This window comes from Mustela putorius, unplaced genomic scaffold, assembly GCF_011764305.1.
Source record: "Mustela putorius furo isolate JIRA1106 unplaced genomic scaffold, ASM1176430v1.1 tig00003871_pilon_pilon_pilon, whole genome shotgun sequence".
Lineage (NCBI taxonomy): Eukaryota > Metazoa > Chordata > Mammalia > Carnivora > Mustelidae > Mustela > Mustela putorius.
Genome location: NW_025422023.1, coordinates 12,919,240 through 12,937,365, shown reverse-complemented (window position 1 = coordinate 12,937,365; position 18,126 = coordinate 12,919,240). Strand labels below are relative to the sequence as shown.

The 18,126-nt window shown below is 39.2% G+C and overlaps 1 protein-coding gene across 6 annotated transcripts in view; it reads right to left on the bottom strand.

Moving 5' to 3' along the window:
• NPNT (nephronectin) overlaps positions 1 to 18,126 on the bottom strand; it is an 80,028-nt gene that overhangs the window by 25,715 nt on the left and 36,187 nt on the right. For 3 of the 6 annotated variants that reach the window (XM_004748129.3, XM_004748132.3, XM_013054024.2), the window contains 6 exons: positions 16,739 to 16,831; positions 12,332 to 12,451; positions 10,982 to 11,101; positions 8,999 to 9,133; positions 8,603 to 8,725; positions 6,014 to 6,397 (listed from right to left, as the gene is read on the bottom strand). In XM_004748129.3, the coding sequence (XP_004748186.1) occupies positions 6,014 to 6,397; positions 8,603 to 8,725; positions 8,999 to 9,133; positions 10,982 to 11,101; positions 12,332 to 12,451; positions 16,739 to 16,831 (975 nt within the window). The remainder of the gene's footprint in view (positions 1 to 6,013; positions 6,398 to 8,602; positions 8,726 to 8,998; positions 9,134 to 10,981; positions 11,102 to 12,331; positions 12,452 to 16,738; positions 16,832 to 18,126) is intronic. The other 3 variants (XM_004748133.3, XM_004748134.3, XM_045067045.1) reach the window with 1 other exon arrangement.

Sequence of the window (18,126 nt, the reverse complement as noted above, 5' to 3'; positions counted from 1 at the left end):
GAAACACTGAGCAGCTGTGTCCGTCAGCCACAATTACCTGACAGTACTGCACTGGTATAAACTATCATTTCAAGAATTTAGATTAAATACAAGAAAGAATATCTCAACAGTAAGACGTGTTATTGTGAGGGACTTTAGTCTCCCTTAGTGATTTGAGATATAACTGGAATCACTTCTTTAAAACCTTGTGTGCCTGGGTGTCTCAGTGGGTTAAGCCTCTGCCTTTGGCTCAGGTCATGATCTCAGAGTCCTGGGATTGAGTCCCGCATCAGGCCCTCTGCTAAGCAGGGGGCCTGCTTTCCTCTCTCTCTCTCTCTCTCTCTCTCTGCCTACTTGTGATCTCTGTCAAAGAAATAAGTAAAATATTAAAAAACAACAAAAAAAACAACCTCATATGGACATCACACTTGGGTAATTAATTGATGATGGTTTAGATGAAAGTTTTTAGCCCCAAATTACAATGTAAAAAGGCTGCATTATAATCATTCCATCTGGATTGCTTATTTGAAGTTTTATTTTTTTTTTTTTTTTTTTTGGTGTTCTGAAACCCTTTCTTTTGTAGTAGTAAAAGGACAAAAATTCCAGCTTCAATGGTATTTTGTTTATACCTACAAGAAATGTTGTTTTAAGGGGCTGTTTCTTAAACCTTTCCACATTAAAAAATGAAAGGTGCATAACTTCTTACAAGCCAACTTTCAAATAAAAAAAGTATAAAGCAAGAATTATTTGAGCTAGTCTCAGGAGTTAGGAAATATATTTTTTGAGACATTGTATCACACTGACATCATTTGCCTTCTCATTATCATCAAATTTTCAAATTTAATAATCCACTGAATAGAATGCCAATCTCTAAAAAGAAAAGAGGAAGAGAGAGAAGAAAGAGAGGGGAAAAATGGTCGAAGCACCACAGTAAAAAACTAAGTACAATCAGAAAAGAATTATTTTTTAATTCTTAAATATAGATTAAATGTGTTATTATATTACACTAGTTTTGTATGGAAAATCTGATTAAATGGTAATTTATTTTCAAATGCTATGAGTGATTTATTCATTCCTTTGTTCCACAAATGATGTTTAAGTGCCAATTATGGGCCAGGCATTACTCTAGGTCCTTGAGACACACCAGTGAACAAACCAAAGATCCTGTCCTCAAAATATTGTATTCCAGTAGTGGATACAATGGACACAATAAGTAAGTACATAACACAGTACACTAGAAGGTGATAAATGGTATCAAAAAGAGAAAAGCAGTGGAGAGTATACCGGTGGCGGCTGGTAGGGGTCACAGTAGGGAATACGAGCCTCAGGGTGGTCTCCCTGGTAAGCTGACATTTGTGTAGAGAGGGAGAGAGGTGAGAGTGGGAGGAAGAGTGTTCCCAGGAGAGGGAACGGTTAGAGCAAGAGTCCTAAGACAGGAGTGGTGAGGATGAGGTGAGGAGTCACCGAGGGCACAGCGTGAGATGAGATCCTGTAGGATTCTGTGAGACGCCAGGCGGGCTTACATCCATATGGAACCAAGCACATGCTGAGGCACAGCTGTGAAAGCTGACATCTCATTTCTGTTCTAAAAGATCCCTCAGGTCACTGGATTGAGAGGGGACCATGGAGGGGCCAGAGTGGAAGCCGGGAGACCTGCTAAAGGCTCCTGTGCTGCAGGTCCGTGGTTCCTCCCTCGTAATGCCGAAACCCAAAAGCTCGTTCTGTAACTCAACCAAATGGTCTTTGGTAGCCAGATGAGCATAAATAGTCGTATGTTTCACTGTAGAAACATTAATCTGTTTCAGTATACAGATGTACCTTACTACTTTCCTAAACTCTGAAAAATTCTATATCCCACAACTCATGCGGATAAAGGAATTTGGACCTGTCCTCCCCGGGAAGAATGGCTTGGGTCAGGGAAGCAGCACAGGAGATGGGGAAAGGTGCTCCCACTTGAGACAGAACTTGAAGGTAAGGCTAACACCATTTCCATACAGATTACACAAAGAGTAGTTGGAGAGGACTCCAAGTTCTTTGGCCTTAGCAACTGGTAGAAAAGAGGTGACATCTCCTAGGGTAGGAAAAGCTGCAGGTAGAATGTATTTGAGCTGACAATCAGAGTCTATCAGAAATGTGGAGTCTGATACATATATTTGCATCTCACTGGAAAGGTTAGACAGGCAGGGGGATATCTAAGTCTAGAGTTTGGGGAGAAGTCTGGGTTAGAGATGTATTTGTGTTATAATTTTTTTCTTGATTTCCTTTTCCTTGATTTTCCTGATTTCCTAAAATACCTTTAGTCCTTTCTCAGGGGGACAATACATAATTACACATATAACACACACATTATAAAGAAAAGTTCTATTTTACAACCTCTTCCATTAAACAAATATATATCTTTCAATTCTTTCCCAGGGCATGTCTTTAAGATCACACTCTCTTAGAATGAGAGCTCTCAAACATCGTAGGAACTCCATGTTTCCCCAGCCTTATCCTGCTCAATTCTATTGTTAAACTTTAATGTGACTTTTAATTCACATGTGTTGATATGCCGAGGAATGATGGAAAGAAAGACATACTTTTTTTTTTTTTTTAAGAGAGATAGCGAATGCCAGCCAAGTGGGGAGGAGCAGAGGAAGAGGGAGAGAGAATCCCAAGCAAACTCCATGCCCAACACAGAGTCTGACTCAGAGCTCCATCTCACAACCCTGAGATCATGACCTGAGCCAAAATCAGGAGTGGGGTGCTTAACGTACGGAGCCACCCAGGTGCCCCCAAAAGGACATACTTTTTACAAAAGAAAAAATATTAAAAGACTCAGAAACATGTTGATATCTCTGTCACAGTGTTTTTATATTAAGTGACCAAGTTTTTATGAGCCTACCTTAAGGCAACAGAATAATATAATTACTTGTCATACTTAAGCACCCGGGAACAGACATGATAAAGAGATGAAAACAAAACAAAGCAGAGGAGTAAGAAAGAAAGAGGCACTGCAGAGACAGCAAAGGAAAAGAAGGGAGGGTAGGGGAAAGGCAAAGAGAAGAAAGATTTAAAAATATCATTCTCAGGGCGCCTGGGTGGCTCAACTGTTTAAGCGTCTGCTTTCGGCTCAGGTCATGATCCCAGGGTCCCTGGGTTGAGCCCTGCTTCAGTCTCCCTGCTCAGTGGGGAGCCTGCTTCTCTCTATCCCTTTGCCTGCCACTCCCTCTGCTTGTGCTCACTTGCCCGCTCTCAGTCGTTCAAATAAATAAATAAAATCTTGAAAAAATACATTTTCAAATAAAACATATGTGCATATGAAACATACTACTGGATCTACCATTGGAATCCTCTAAAAATTACATTTATTGCCTAAAGCATAAATAATTATAACTACATCAGAATTACAGAACTTCACTCTCTCTTTAAATGGACAAGAACCTAGAATCAATGAAACAAGATGGGATTGGGAGGGAGACAAACCATAAGTGACTCTTAATCTCACAAAACAAACTGAGGGTTGCTGGGGGGAGGGGGTTTGGGAGAAGGGGGTGGGATTATGGACATTGGGGAGGGTATGTGCTTTGGTGAGTGCTGTGAAGTGTGTAAACCTGGTGATTCACAGACCTGTACCCCTGGGGATAAAAATATATGTTTATAAAAAATAAAAAATTAAAATAAATAAAAATAAATGGACAATAACCTAGAAGAGAAATTTGAGTCACATACAAGCAAAGAGAAGCTTCTTGTCTTTTAAAAATTCACAATATCAGTGTTCTTTTTACCTGTTTAAAAAAAAATTTGCACAAGAATTCAATATAAAGGAGTGGTGGGCAAAGAAGAAGAGGAGACAGGAGGAGTGAACGCAAAGGTGGCTAACAGCCAGCATGGTGACATACGACAGGTAAATACAGGGAGAGTTTGCAAATTATAAAATTACACATTTTGGTCCGCTAATAAGGAAATGACCTCTTCCTCCTTCAAAACTTGCTGCTTTACCTCTAGCCTCTATCTCTATGGGTGATACAATCCTTTACCCAGTCACCCACTGAAAATCTGGGGGTCTCTGATCTGATCTAGCTCTAGTCCTCTAGATCCAACCACAGGACACAGCAAACACAAGGGACAGGTTTACCAGCAGGTTGCTGCCTATGTGAGCCTGCTTCCTCCTTCTGTGTCTTTGGTGTCCCTATGAACTCTAGTACCTAGTTTTCCTCAAGCTCTTTGCCCCTGCCCATCCCAAAACTTCCTTCCCCAAGCCTGACTGGGTGCTCTCATTAACACAGTATCCCAGTTATCTTCTGGGTGACTCTCTTTCCCACATTATACTTTACCTGTTTTATCTTTGTAAATCCAATGCCTACTACAAGGCCTGGAATTCTAAAACACATTCGAAAGTATTTAGTGATTAAATTTAGTTAAATTAAATTAGAAGTTAAATGGGATGCGATATAGTTAGGTTTCCTATCTCTGAGAGTTGCTGAATAAATCTAAATTTGTTAGGAGAAGTCTCACACTGGATAGGAAATGAGATCTACCATATGACTTCGTGATACTCCTTCCATTTCTACACACACTGTGATCTGCCCAGCTGACTTCCTTTTACAGTTCTTTATAATATTTAACAATAAAGACATAGGACTTACACTTTGTACAGCTAATTCTTTTTGTGTTTCATCCTTATTCCAGGCATGGCCCATTATGGAAATGCCATTGTAAAGAGCTTATTAAAAACATGACAACACAAAAGACCTTCAGTAACCAAAGCAATCCTGAGAAAAAGAACAAAGCAAGAAGCACCATGCTTCCTGATTTCAAGCTATACTATAAAGCTATAGCATCAAAACAATATGGTGTTCGCATAAAAACAGGTGCACAAACCAGTGGAACAAAATCAACAGTACAGAAGTAAACCCAAGCATATAAGGTCAACTAGTATTTGACAGGGGAGCCAAGAATACTCCATGGAAAAAAGACAGTCTTTTCAGTAAATGGTTCTGAGACAATTGGATAGTCACATGTAAAGAATGAAAGTAGACCCTTATTTTATATAACATAAATATATTAACTCAAAATTGATTAAAGACTTGACCATAAGACCTCAAACCATGAAACTCCTAAAAGAAAATATAGGAAAAAACTCCTTGTTGTGGGACTTGCAATGAATTTTTGGACATGACACCTAAAGCACAAGCAATAAAATAAAAAACAAGTAGGACTGCAACAAACAGAAAAGCTTCTGCATGGCAAAAGGAACCATCAACAAAATGAGAGGACAACAAAATGAGAGGAATGGAAAAAAATATTTAAAGACAATATATCTGATATGGGGCTAATATCTAAAATACACAGGGAATTCATACAACTCAACAGCAAAAAACCCCAACTAATCTGATTATAAATGGGCAGAGGACCATTTTCCAAAGAGGACACAGAAGGGCAACAGACGCATGAAAAGAGGCTCAACATCACAAATAAGGAAATAAGGCCACAATGAGATACCAATTTGTGCCTGTTAGAATGGCCATGATCAAAAAGACAAGAGATAACAAATGCCGTCAAGGAGGTGGAGAAAAGCGAACCTTCATGCCCTGTCAGTAGGAATGTAAATTAGTGCAGCCACCATGGAAAATTGGAGGTTCCTCAAGAAATTAAAGCTGGAACTACCACATGATCCAGCAATTCCACTTCTAGGTATTTATCCAAAGGAAATGAAAATATGTCAAAGAGATAGTCCCATGGTCACTGCAGTATTATTTACAAAAGCCATAACATGGAAACAACCTAAGTGTCCACCAACAGATGAGTGGATAAAGAATGTCTAGTATAAATACACAAAGGGATATATACACAATTTAGCCTTAAAAAAGAAAATCCTGCTATCTGAGACAATGTGGATACACCTGAGGCATGATGCTAAGTGGAGTAAGTCAGAGAAAGACAAATACTATATGATCTCACATATTATATGTAAAATTTAAAAAAAAACAACCTTACAGAAAATGGTCAGAGTTTGATTACCAAGGGTGGTACTAACATTTCTAGGACTTACTGAACACGTCTCCTCTGGGTTTCTGAGGATCTGTCTGTATCCTGTTGTCAACTGTGATCCATCGCGGAGAGGTGGTGACAACAGGCACTACGGGTGTCAGCTGGGTGCCTGTGCTTTCCGAGCTTGTTGCAGGTGGTGAAGTTCCGAGTTCTGGGAATGGGGGTGGGGTTGGCTCTGGCGTTGGCCTGGGTGCAGGTCTTGTTGTTGGCTTTGAAGTGGGCCTGTTGGTAATAACAGGAGGAATATATGGTGTCTTCGGAGGCCACCTAGTACCTCCAACATCAGGAATCCAGTTACTATGTCCTCCATCACCCTTTGAAATGGTACCGTTTCCCTTTGGTACATGAATTGGACCTGAAGGTTCAATCATGACTTTTGGAATATCTGAAAGAGTCAAAAGATTTAAATTAGTGTATAACCGTCTCCCTCTAAAAGTCTGTGGCATCAAATTGTGAAAAACACATTCGAGTACCTCATGCCAACAAGGCTTACTTTTCACATTTAGAATATTCCTCTATCATAAGTCATGCTCTTTTCCAAATAACAACTATGTGTGTGTATGTATGGTATATATATACCCAAATACACACATATCCATCCTGCAGATATATGCAAAAATTATGTTGGTATTTCTGTAATGGATATGTATTATTTACAACACAAAGAATTTCAAGTGTAATATGAAAAAAGACAACAATCCTTGAGATTTTTAAAATGTAGAAACATTCTACAGTTTTTAAAATATGAGAAATGTTTGTTCAGAATCTTTATTAAGTGTCCGCAGGGCACACATATATTATAAAATCATGTTTTGAATAATCTAAAGACTAATACTTTTCTCTTCCATACTCTATATAAATTCAACTCATGCAAAATATGTTCATTAAGTGTTCCATATATATTTTTTAAGACTTTTTTTTAAAGATTTTATTTATTTCACAGAGAAAGCAAGTAGGCAGAGAGGCAGGCGGGTAAGGGTGGGGGGAGCAGGCTCCCCACTGAGCAGAGGGCCTGATGGGGGCCTCAATCCCAGGACCCTGAGATCATAACCTGAGCCAAAGGCAGAGGCTTAACCCACTGAGTGACCCAGGCACCCAAAATGTTTTTCTTTTCTTTTTTTTTTTTTTTAGATTTTGTTTATCTGAGATAGAGAGAGAGAGGGTGAGCAAGAAAAAGAGAGCATTGTTGGGGGCGGGGTGGCAGAGGGAGGAACAGGCTCCCCGCTGAGCAGGGAGTCCAATGAGGGACTCCATCCCAGGACCCTGGGATCATGACCTGAAATGAAGGCAGACCATTAACTGACTGGGCCACCCAGGAGCCCCTGTATTTTTTAAGATTTTACTTATTTATTTGAGAGAGAGAGTAAGAGAGCACGAGCAGGAGGGGCAAAGGGAGAGAGAGAAAGAATCCCAGCCAAACTCGATGCTGACCGTGGAGCCAGACAAAGGGCTTGATCTAATGACCCCAGGATCATGACATGAGCAGAAACCAAGAGTCAGACACTTAACCGACTGTGCCACCCAGGTACCCTAACTGCTCTGTATATTTTTTAAGTTTCTTTGTTTTCTCCCTTACTAATTTATACAACTGCTTAAAAAAAACTTCAGAGGTGGGCGCCTGGGTGGCTCAGTGGGTTAAGCTACTGCCTTCGGCTCAGGTCATGATCTCACGGTACTGGGAACAAGTCCCACATCGGGTCTCTGCTCCGCGGGGAGCCTGCTTCCCTCTCTCTCTCTCTGCCTGCCTCTCTGCCTACTTGTGATCTCTGTCTGTCAAATAAATAAATAAAATCTTAAAAAAATAAAACAACAACACTTCAGAGGTTATCATGATTTTCTGTGGAAACTTTTTCTGTGGTTATCTTCCCCAAAAGGAATTAACATTTAATTTCCTGGAATGATACACTCCAGGCCTGAAATATGACTACATGACCCTTCAAAAATCCTTTAAATTCTATGATTCTAAGGCTCATGATTTTCAGTAAATATTTTACTCGAAAACTTTAAAAATTATCTATTGTCATATGAAATGCATGCTAAATTATGGCCTTTAATCTGTACAACTTTCATCTTGGAGGTTATTTTTTTCATGTTTATCTACTAACATAGCCATATTCCAAACAGGGCTCGTAAGGATTTAAAAAGCAAAACTGTCCTAAATTCAGAGAAAATAAATATCAGAATGATTTTTTAATAAAACTAGGACACACAAAACAGAGGAACAAAAAACTGGTATATATCCAAATTTTCCCCTCTGTCTTAATGTAATGCTAATGACAAACATTTACTTCTGATTATAACAAAATCAAATTCTCAGGAAGAGCTCCATCATTTCTTGCCAGCCATATTGAGAGGTTTCAGCAAAGGAACTGAACGCTTTTAAGATTAAATGTATTACTGAGTCTTTAACTTTTGTTAAAATACCTGAGCAAATGAGTTGCTTGTGTGCAGAAAATAAAGACTAACATTATTAGCTATAAAAAGTACTTTTTGGATAGTTTATCTTGTTCTTCATCTTTCCCTGTAATGGCCTTCCTGTAATCCTGTATTTCCTGCTAGAAATCAGAGCCAGGAGAAAACCATTACTCACACACACAATTCAGTCCATCACCCTCGTATCCATCTTTACATTTACACTTGTAGGACCCATGTACGTTGTAACATCGAGCAAAGCGGCTGCACTGATACTGACCAAGGGAGCATTCATCTATATCTGCAACAGGAAATGGAAAAGAAGTTTATTTGCGAGAGCAGTATGATGACATCAAAGATATACAGAATTTTAAAAAAAAATTTTTTTTGGAAGGTCCACGTAAAACCAGCAGATGAACGAAAGAAACAAAGTACACGTGCATCCAGAACTACCAAAAACGGTCGCAAGGGTTTCTGTTCAGTGCATGGCCAGCAGCCTCCTGCCACTGACTTCCCAGTCACCATCCCAGTACCCCAGGAAGAAACAAAACAAGTGATGCCTAAGGTTCGTTACCATGACATTGGTATTTGCCTCCAATGTACATGAGGTCGAAGCCTTTATGACACTTGCAGACGTAGCTCCCAAAAGTGTTGACACACTGCCTAAATCGAGGGCAGGAGGCTCTTCCGGTAACGCATTCATCAACATCTAGAAGCAGAAATCAATTGCGTCTTAGAAAGAACAGCAGCATGTTCAGGTGGATAGGATTTTAAAACACACGTTGACAAATGGCTGCCTGGCACAGAGTGGCGCATCCTAAATGCTATCCAGCTGGCTGCCCCGATGGGCTACGTAAATTCCCCATCTCCAAATTTCAATGCTTCCTCCTAACCGGAGCTATCGTGTTCCTGCACCACCTCTCTGCCCAGACCACACCTGTATCCACTGGTTGCTCTGACTGGAAACATGAGGCATCCTTAACAATAGCCTTAACATCCTTAACAATTCCCATAACCCCAAATCATCAGGCCCAGTTAATCAGGCCTCATCTTCTCTTCACCCATTGCCACTACCCGACCTGCCATCTTCCAGGTTAGACTGTGACAAGGGCCTCTGAACTGGTCTCTTCCCCACCAATCTCACCACCTCCAGAGGATTTCCAATCAACTGTCAAAATGATTTATTGCAACCTAAGATTGGAATATTAAAACTCCTCAACCGTTCTACTTGCTTTTTAAATTAAATCCTCATTCCTCAGGATGTCCATGAACGCCCGGCACTAACTATGTCATCCTTACTTAACCTACCAGTTATATGTCAAGGGCCCCGCCCCTCCTACTCAGTGTGCACGAGGCCACATGGGCCTGCTTTTCTTCCTACCCTCACACAGACCAGCCCCTGGTCTCTCTTACTGAGGTTCCCACGCTGTTTCCACCTGCTTGGTGATTCTTCACATGGTCAGTGGTTCAGGTTTACTGCAGGGCTTTCCATGACCATTACTTTCTAAAAAACACCCTTTGTGTTTCCCTCTTAGTACCTCCTATTAACATTGAGTATTGTTTTGTAATTTTATTGGATACTTCTTTTCCCTCTTCCCTATTAGAGCAACAGCTTTGTGAGAATCAAAATCTTGTCAGCCTCGTCCACTACTATATATCCTAGCAGTTGTCACAGTGCCTGAAATACAGAAAGTACTAAATAAGTCTCTCTTGAATCACTGACGGCCTCTATTCATTGAGTACGTACTACATGCTAGGTACTCTGCTCAGCTCTTTGCAGACATAATGCATACAATGGTTGTATGTGGCATTACTCCCATTTTTTAAAAAGTTATTTATTTATTTATTTATTTATTTATTTATTTATTTATGTGCCAGGGAGAGAGACAGCACAAGCAGGGGGAGCAGCAGAGGGAGAGGGAGAAGCAGGCTCTCCGCTGAGCAGGGAATCTGATGCGGGGCTCCATCCCAGGTCCTAGGATCATGATCTGAGCCAAAGGCGGACATTTAACTGACTAAGCCACCGAGGTACCCCACATTACTTCCACTAAAGATGAAGAGACCCAAGCTCAAAGAAAGGAAGTCTCTTGCTTAAGGTTACCTATCAAGGACTTGGCAGCACTAGCTTTGAAATCAAAGCCCAGATTTAATCACAATTCTATACTGTCTCCCTAAATTAGAGGAAAACAAACCAACTCTTTTATGCAGTACGTACCATCTAGCCCTACCTATTCAGCTTCATCACTCACTGCTTCCTAACATTCTAGAACTACCGAGCTCTTCTGCTTTCCCTGAATTCTGTGCTCTTTTAAACTTCAGAGCCTTTGCACACGAGGTTTCCTCTGACTGGAGCTTCCTCCTGTCCCTCATTTTTAGGGAAATAAGGTTCTCATTATCCATTCACAGAGAGGTCCTCTCCTGAGACACGTGCTGTCTCCTAAGGACAGCCAACCGTCTGATGTAGGTAACTGCATCTCTTCCTTACTCCCATCACCTTTCACTTTCTCTTCTTATCCTGCAGGGGCTGCTGACAGAGATGCTTGAGTTTACAACTCACCCACACAGGTCCTCCCATCAGGAGCCAGCTGTAGGCCGGGAGAGGGGCACTGGCACCGTATCTGTCCTTTGACAACATCACAGCCATATTGACAGTTTGCCATGGAGCACGTCAGGGCACCTGGAAAGAGCGTGACTGGCTGACACAGAGAGGCAGTGGACAAATTCTATAACCAAAATAACGGTTTGTTTTTTTTTTAAACAATGAAGACAAAAAGGCCTCAGTTATCCAACAGTCGATATTCTTCATCTGGGAAAGACCTTTAATGCATTTAAAAGATGAGAAGACAAATATAAAACTTTATCTCTTATAGATTATCTAGAAATTTTCCTAGGAGTTAAGGAAAGTGAAGGATTGAGGTAATTTTCCAGATTATTCATGTTAAATTCTGGTCTTCACCTAAACATCCAATTAACTTTCTCAATCTCCCACTATATTTTTCTAGGGTCAATAGTTGACTCCCTACCAGATCATACAACATTAGAGGATTCTAACATCACTAATAAATGGTCTTAAACATGCACTCACCGAATTCTAAAGGTTCCATGTTAAATATGCAATGCTAAATAAGATTAACTGAACTTACAATAAAATACAACCCAGTTAGACAGAGATAACTGAAAATTAACTAATTGATAACTCACTTAACAGATAACTCAGTGAAAAAAAAAAAAAATCAAGTCCTCGATTGTTAGAGATCATAGAAACACAAACTCAATTCAGTGTTCAGCCTATAGAAAATTTCAGGGCATTGGCCATCTAATAAACACATCCAAACGATAATAGGAAAACACAATACATTTCTTCCTCACAAAGACACATGAAATCTAATGTTATTGGAATCATTTTTCATTTGATGTAAATTTCTTTTTTTAAGAAAAGTACTATCTTAGCCCATTAGAAAGAACTGTAAAAGTGAAGTGAGAAGGCGCTTATGAATGAATGGTTTACGCTCAGTCAGCAGACTGGATGGACTCCCCACTGGCTACCAAGGCAGTGTCCATGCTTGTGAACAGCACCAGTCCTCACACAGGCACTAACCTTCTTCTTCTAGCTGGTACAGGACTTTGCCCAGATAGAAGACAGACAAAAATGTGTTAGGAAAAACACTAGAAAATACATTTAGTTTTACGATGCTTAAATACCACTTCCAAATCCATTGAACACTGGCGCCCGTGGTAAAATAATGCTAGACATGTCCAAAGGGCAGCTAGTATTTTGATTTTCCATTCCTGAGGCACACATAAATACGGGCTCACGTCCTGGTTCGGAGGGCTGGAAGGCTATTTTCACACACCGTATCAGAGCGCAACATGAGCACTTATCAAACAGTTAAGATTCTTGACATACTTGAGCAGGACCCATCCGGCATGAGCATGTATCCGTTGAGACAGTAGCACTTGTAGCTGCCGTAAGTGTTCATGCACCTGTGCTTGCACGGCCGTGGCTTCAGGCCACACTCATTTAGATCTGCAAAGAGCAGGGGTTGATGCAACAGAATGAGAAAGCTTCGACACTGATGCAAAACCATTTAAAATACTTCGCTATATTGAAGAATGAACGAGAAAAGCAGAAGGAGCTGCGGCCACCAGTCAGTAACAGAAGAGACAGAGCCCGTTTATACCATTTTAACTCCATGCTGGTTACACGAGGGGTGACCAAGAGCCTTCTTCTATCAAAAATGACCAAATGCCTCCTAACATTAAGAGGGCTGTGTGAATTTCTGGAGCTCAGATTACATAGTACCTGTGGTCTCTGTCTGCAAAGAAAAGTTGGAAAGTCTCCTCAAAGACACGATCTCCCTTACCATCCCTACCCTCCTCCTCACGGGTGGAGGTCCTCAGTTATTTACCTGACTGACTCCAATATCCTCCAAATGTTGGAGTTGACTACTGGCTTCACTCCTGACTATGTGACCTTCCTCTTTCAATTTCCTTCTGTCTCTGTTTTAGGACAATTCTCTGTGAGCCATTCTTAGTTTATAGGAAGTATTTTAAAACATTCGACTGCTCTGACCTTTCCAAAGGAGAGCTTTATTTTCAGAGGTAAGAGCTACATGAATTACAGTGATCACTATTGTGGTTTCTCTTGTTCAATCTTACAAAGTCTATACTGATCTCAGATTAAAGGAGAAATTTCAGTTTCCTGCTTTCCTGATGTATTCAAGTCACAAAATTAAAAAACCACCCTAAAACCTACCCTCCAACATACTTTCATTCATTTGGCAGTTAAGAAAGGCACATGGAAATACTAAGGGATGATACATGACAGACTATTATTATGTATTTTAGGGTTTGTTGGCTTAAATATCAACATAAATTAATCAACTCCACATAAAAATTTTCTAACCCAAGTTGAATACTGCTTCAAGTGAACATAAAACTCATAATGGAAAACACTAAAATAGTAAGGCCCCAAATGCAGATTTCATTAAAAAGAAATAAGACCACATGTTTATTTCATCTGGAACTGCCAGCGTAAGCACCTTATTATTAATCTATGTCACCAAATCAGATATATAGATATATCTAGGGGCAAAGATGTTTTCATCTAATCAAATTTAAATCTGACCTGCCCACTTATTGGAAATCTATGTATTTCACTTAATTAAACCACCAGATTTTACTGTTTTAAAACCACCTAATAATTACTATGTTTATAAATGTTTTCATATTTTACTGACTTTCCAACTTGGTCTTTTTTCTAACCTTAATAGAACCGTGAGCAGGTTCCCAGCTGGGTGAAGCCTAGGAAGGTTAACTAAGTGAAACAGAAACCTTCGCCTCATTTGCTTTCTTCAGTTTCTACTTTATTGTCTAGAGCCCAGTCATGGGCATTCAAAACAGAATCACATTTTAAAATACATTTTTAAAAAATTTCCTCCAAGAAAATACTTTGCAGATTATGTTATCAACACAAATTTGACTTCTCCCTCTGTTAAATGAAGTAAAAATTTTAAATCAAGGAAGGAAGAGAAATTTACCCTATGTCTTGTATTCTTCTACCTTGTATTTCAATATTTACTAAAAATTAGAGTCAGGGAATCTTTTGTCATGCTGTAATAAAAGTTTATTATTATTCCTAATACATGCATAGACCCCTGCAGATTCACGCCTGGCTTTGGTAAGTCCCTGACTGATATTAAATGGTATTTAAATCTGAGTACCTTATTAGAGAAAGGCTTTGTTTTAAATATTTTTTGCATAAAACAGAACATACAACAAAGCCGTGGAGTGAGACTGAATTCTGTATCTCAAGGGAAGGATACTAATGGACAGAAAATGTGTCATTTAAGAACCGTTAGGCTTCTTTATAAACAGCCACAGAAACTGGTCAGAGGTTTGTAGCTCTAAGCGGCTCATATGGAAGGGATACTTATGCTGATTGAAATTTCTTTATTCATCCTGTCCATGAACTAGAGCTGAAGCCAAGCTGAGGCAGCTCTAGTCTTGACCAATAAAGAACCCCTCAAGGTTGTCGGGAGAAGTTTTCATGATCCAGACTGGGGCTCCCGGTGGTCTTCAGTCCAGATTTACCCTTCCCTTCCCATGAGAAAAGCACACTTTGGGGTTAAGAATCATGAAACTGAAAGGAAGTGAAACACAATGTCGTAATTCAAAAACAAACAAGCAAAAACAAGCCCCCATCTGGGAATCACTCTATGAAATAATATGGAAGAGGAAATAACAGGAAGCCTTCGATGGGTAAATGTAGAGACATTTGTTGCCTATTTTACTGTTACTAATTTGACACATAAATATCCAAAGACATTGAAAGCCATGTGAGAAAGCCGTCTGTACTCTTAACAGCTGGTGACGGGGTGGCTGACACTCCCGGACAGCTGTCTCCAGTGACAGCCATAACTGCCCATCTGCTACAGGCATGTGTGTCCTAAAAACTCCACACTGACACTTACAAAAACCACTGCAAAAATTATGAAATAGGATTCCACAATAATCCACGTTATCAATATTTACCAAATATCAGACTTCTGCTAGAGCAGGGAGCTTCAAAAGATTAAAAGCATCTGGTGTCCTGGTGATGAACTTCTTTTTCTCAATTTTCTTCAGGGCTTCTAGTCTATTATTATCATAACTTCATTTTCTTATTGACCTAATGCCTTATAAAATTGACTTAATATGTACTGCTTCCAAAATCTCGTAGACTAACTGACCTAGTAATGCTTGTGTTATCAAATCAGAAATTCAAAAACACTTCCAATTTATAGTACATTCTCCTAGAATAACACGCAGAACAATATAAAGAACAAGCTCCTTGACCACACTTTCTCAAACCAATCTTAAAAGCTGACAAAAAGAACCCAGGAAAGAAAACTTTAGGCATTTACTTAAATTCACTTTAATCTTGCTCTTTAACATAAATTATAAGGAAAATCTAGAATAAAAAATAATGAATTCTGTCATGTGTCCATCTTATCACATCAAAAGACATCACTTTTCAATTAAACCACTTACATTTCAAATGCTTTAATTACCAAGTATACATTCTTAAAGAACATTTATTACAGTGAGGAGTATATTTAAGCAGGCTGATGGATTCAGGAGCTTGGAGAGGTGGGAAGGGTGGGGTGAGGGGAGTAAAAAGAGAGCTAGTTCAGAACAAAAATGCAAGCTGCACAGCATTATAATTACATTTTAGGAAATAAAGAATCAGAAATTTTATTAGCATGCAGACACTGAAAAGTAGCTTGAAAAATCTAGAATAGACTCCTTCAATAAGCTAATCCAATGGATTTTTAAGGAAAATAATTTTTCATTCATTTAATGTATTTGGAATTTTTTCTCTTTTGATCCTTAAACTGGGCAATGTCTCAAAGTTAACCTTTTACACTTTATATGACTAAAGTGGAGGTCATAGGCAAACAGACGTCAGTATGTCAACTACCATAACCTTTATTCTTGAAACTATCACTGTTGAAATTCATCTTATTGCCCTAATTCTTTATGCAGAAGATACGCAAGTTGCATTAAGTTTCCTATCAGTGGAGAGACAATAATTAATAATTTCAATGGTTTCAATTCAGTCATTCTAAAATACCAAACCTATGGATGAAGGATACCATCTTTTTAGAACAAAAACTGTAAAATCATCTGCCATCTAACTTTTGTACAAGACTTTCCATCGCAATGAAAACACAGATATTTTTGGTGTTCCTGTTCCCACACCAGCCCTGCAGGTGAAGAGGGCAGGAAGTATTCTTCCCCTGTAACTAACTGGTTGGCTAAGACTCAGACCATTAAATGACTTGCTCATAATCACAGAGCGACTTAAAGGCTATACTTAACCAGAACTTAGGCTTTCTAATGTTACAAAATGCACACCAAAAGCAGGAAGTTAATGTATGGTTTGATTTCCAGGTAACCTAAAACTCTCCAAATGTGGCAGTGGGGAAGAGGACTTCATCACTTCTGAAATCCACGTAGCCTGAGCCATCAAATCCCCCATCTCCTTTGCTCTGGAATTCCTGACTTCACCTATGAAAATCAAAGTTATTTTGCCATCTGGCTTTTAGAAAACGTTCTGAACCCAGAAAAGGAAAAGAGAAGCAATATTTGAGGCAGTGAAAAGGACAGTGGAGGCTCAGCAGGAGGTACTCCTGCCGCTGGCTTTACATGCTCAGGATGCTGAAGGCTGGGTACTCCTGGGGCAGGTCTTGAGAATATTTGCAAGAAGTGACAAAACTGCAGGAAGCTGCGCGGGTGGGAGTGCAGCCCACCTGAGAGAAGGCACGCTCACCCCTTGAAGGCAAACTTGTGGCTTGATGATCCAGGGGTTGGAAAAGAGGCTGTTCACTGCCTTGGTCAAGAGGAGTTGGGTAGAGGTGTTCATCTTCACACCAGGAAGAAGGTAATAAGAGTCAACTTTGAACTGATGTCATTTTAACCCTAAAAATCTTTATAAGTATATATTAAACAATTACATCAAGTTGGTGGAGTTCGCAAAGATGTGGTACATGCTTTTTAAAACAGGTTTCTAGTTTGTCCAGTTTCTCTTTTTTAAATTTGAATTTTTTTTCCTTAAAATTTATCCCTCCCATCTTGCTTCTCCAAAATCACACATACGTTTTGCACACATGCACATACATCATTCTCACACCACTCTTTATAGAAACCACCAAAGAAGAGATGGTCATTTTTTAAAGCATTATTTTAGTCATCAACAAAGAGAGAAAACTCAGAAAGCAGATTACACAAGTATTAATTACAATCAACCTGCTCTGTTTAGTGACACTAAGGTCTTAAAAGTCCAACTTAAGACTTTTTCCCTCTATTATGTTGTCCAATAATTTAAAATACCCCCAAATTATGTGCAAATTTAGGATTTGCAGAAAGAGCTTTTTAAAATAAATAGCATGGTACTTCATCAATGTTTTCATTCAAATGTAAGAACTTATGTTATGTTTAGGTCCCATTTAGTAAGAATATACAATAAACTTCCTACAAAGGTTAACTATTGCCATTATTACCTTATCAAAATGATATAAGATGGGTAAGACTCACAAGTGGACTCAAAAAGGCAATCACCTCCTGTTTTAAGACTTTCATAGTATTAACAGCCAGTTAAACTTTCAAATTAAATGAACACTGGTTTCTGGGTTGAAACTATCCATCTTTCAAAAAGTAAGGCTGTCAGAAATTACCTTAATATTAGGAGTAATAGGGGCCCTGGGTGGCTCAGTGGGTTAAGCTGCTGCCTTCGGCTCAGGTCATGATCTCAGGGTCCTGAAATCGAGTCCCACATCAGGCTCTCTGCTCAGCAGGGAGCCTGCTTCCCTCTCTCTCTCTCTTTGCCTGCCTCTCTGCCTACTTGTGATCTCTTTCTGTCAAATAAATAAATAAATCTTTAAAAAAAATATTAGGAGTAATAAAGGCAATCAACTTTCAGATTTACATAAGCCACTAAAGTTTACTGTATAGTTCTGGGCTACAAGTTACTGGTTCTTTTCTTGGGGTGAGGAATTCAACATATGAAACATAAATTTTGTCAAAACATTAGGATCTGATATTTATAAATTGTTTCTTCAGAAATCATTATAAAGCACATCGTGCATTCAAAAACCTAAGTCGTATTTCATTTCTGAAAATATGCAATGATAGGATATTTTATGTGATAAAAATCATTCC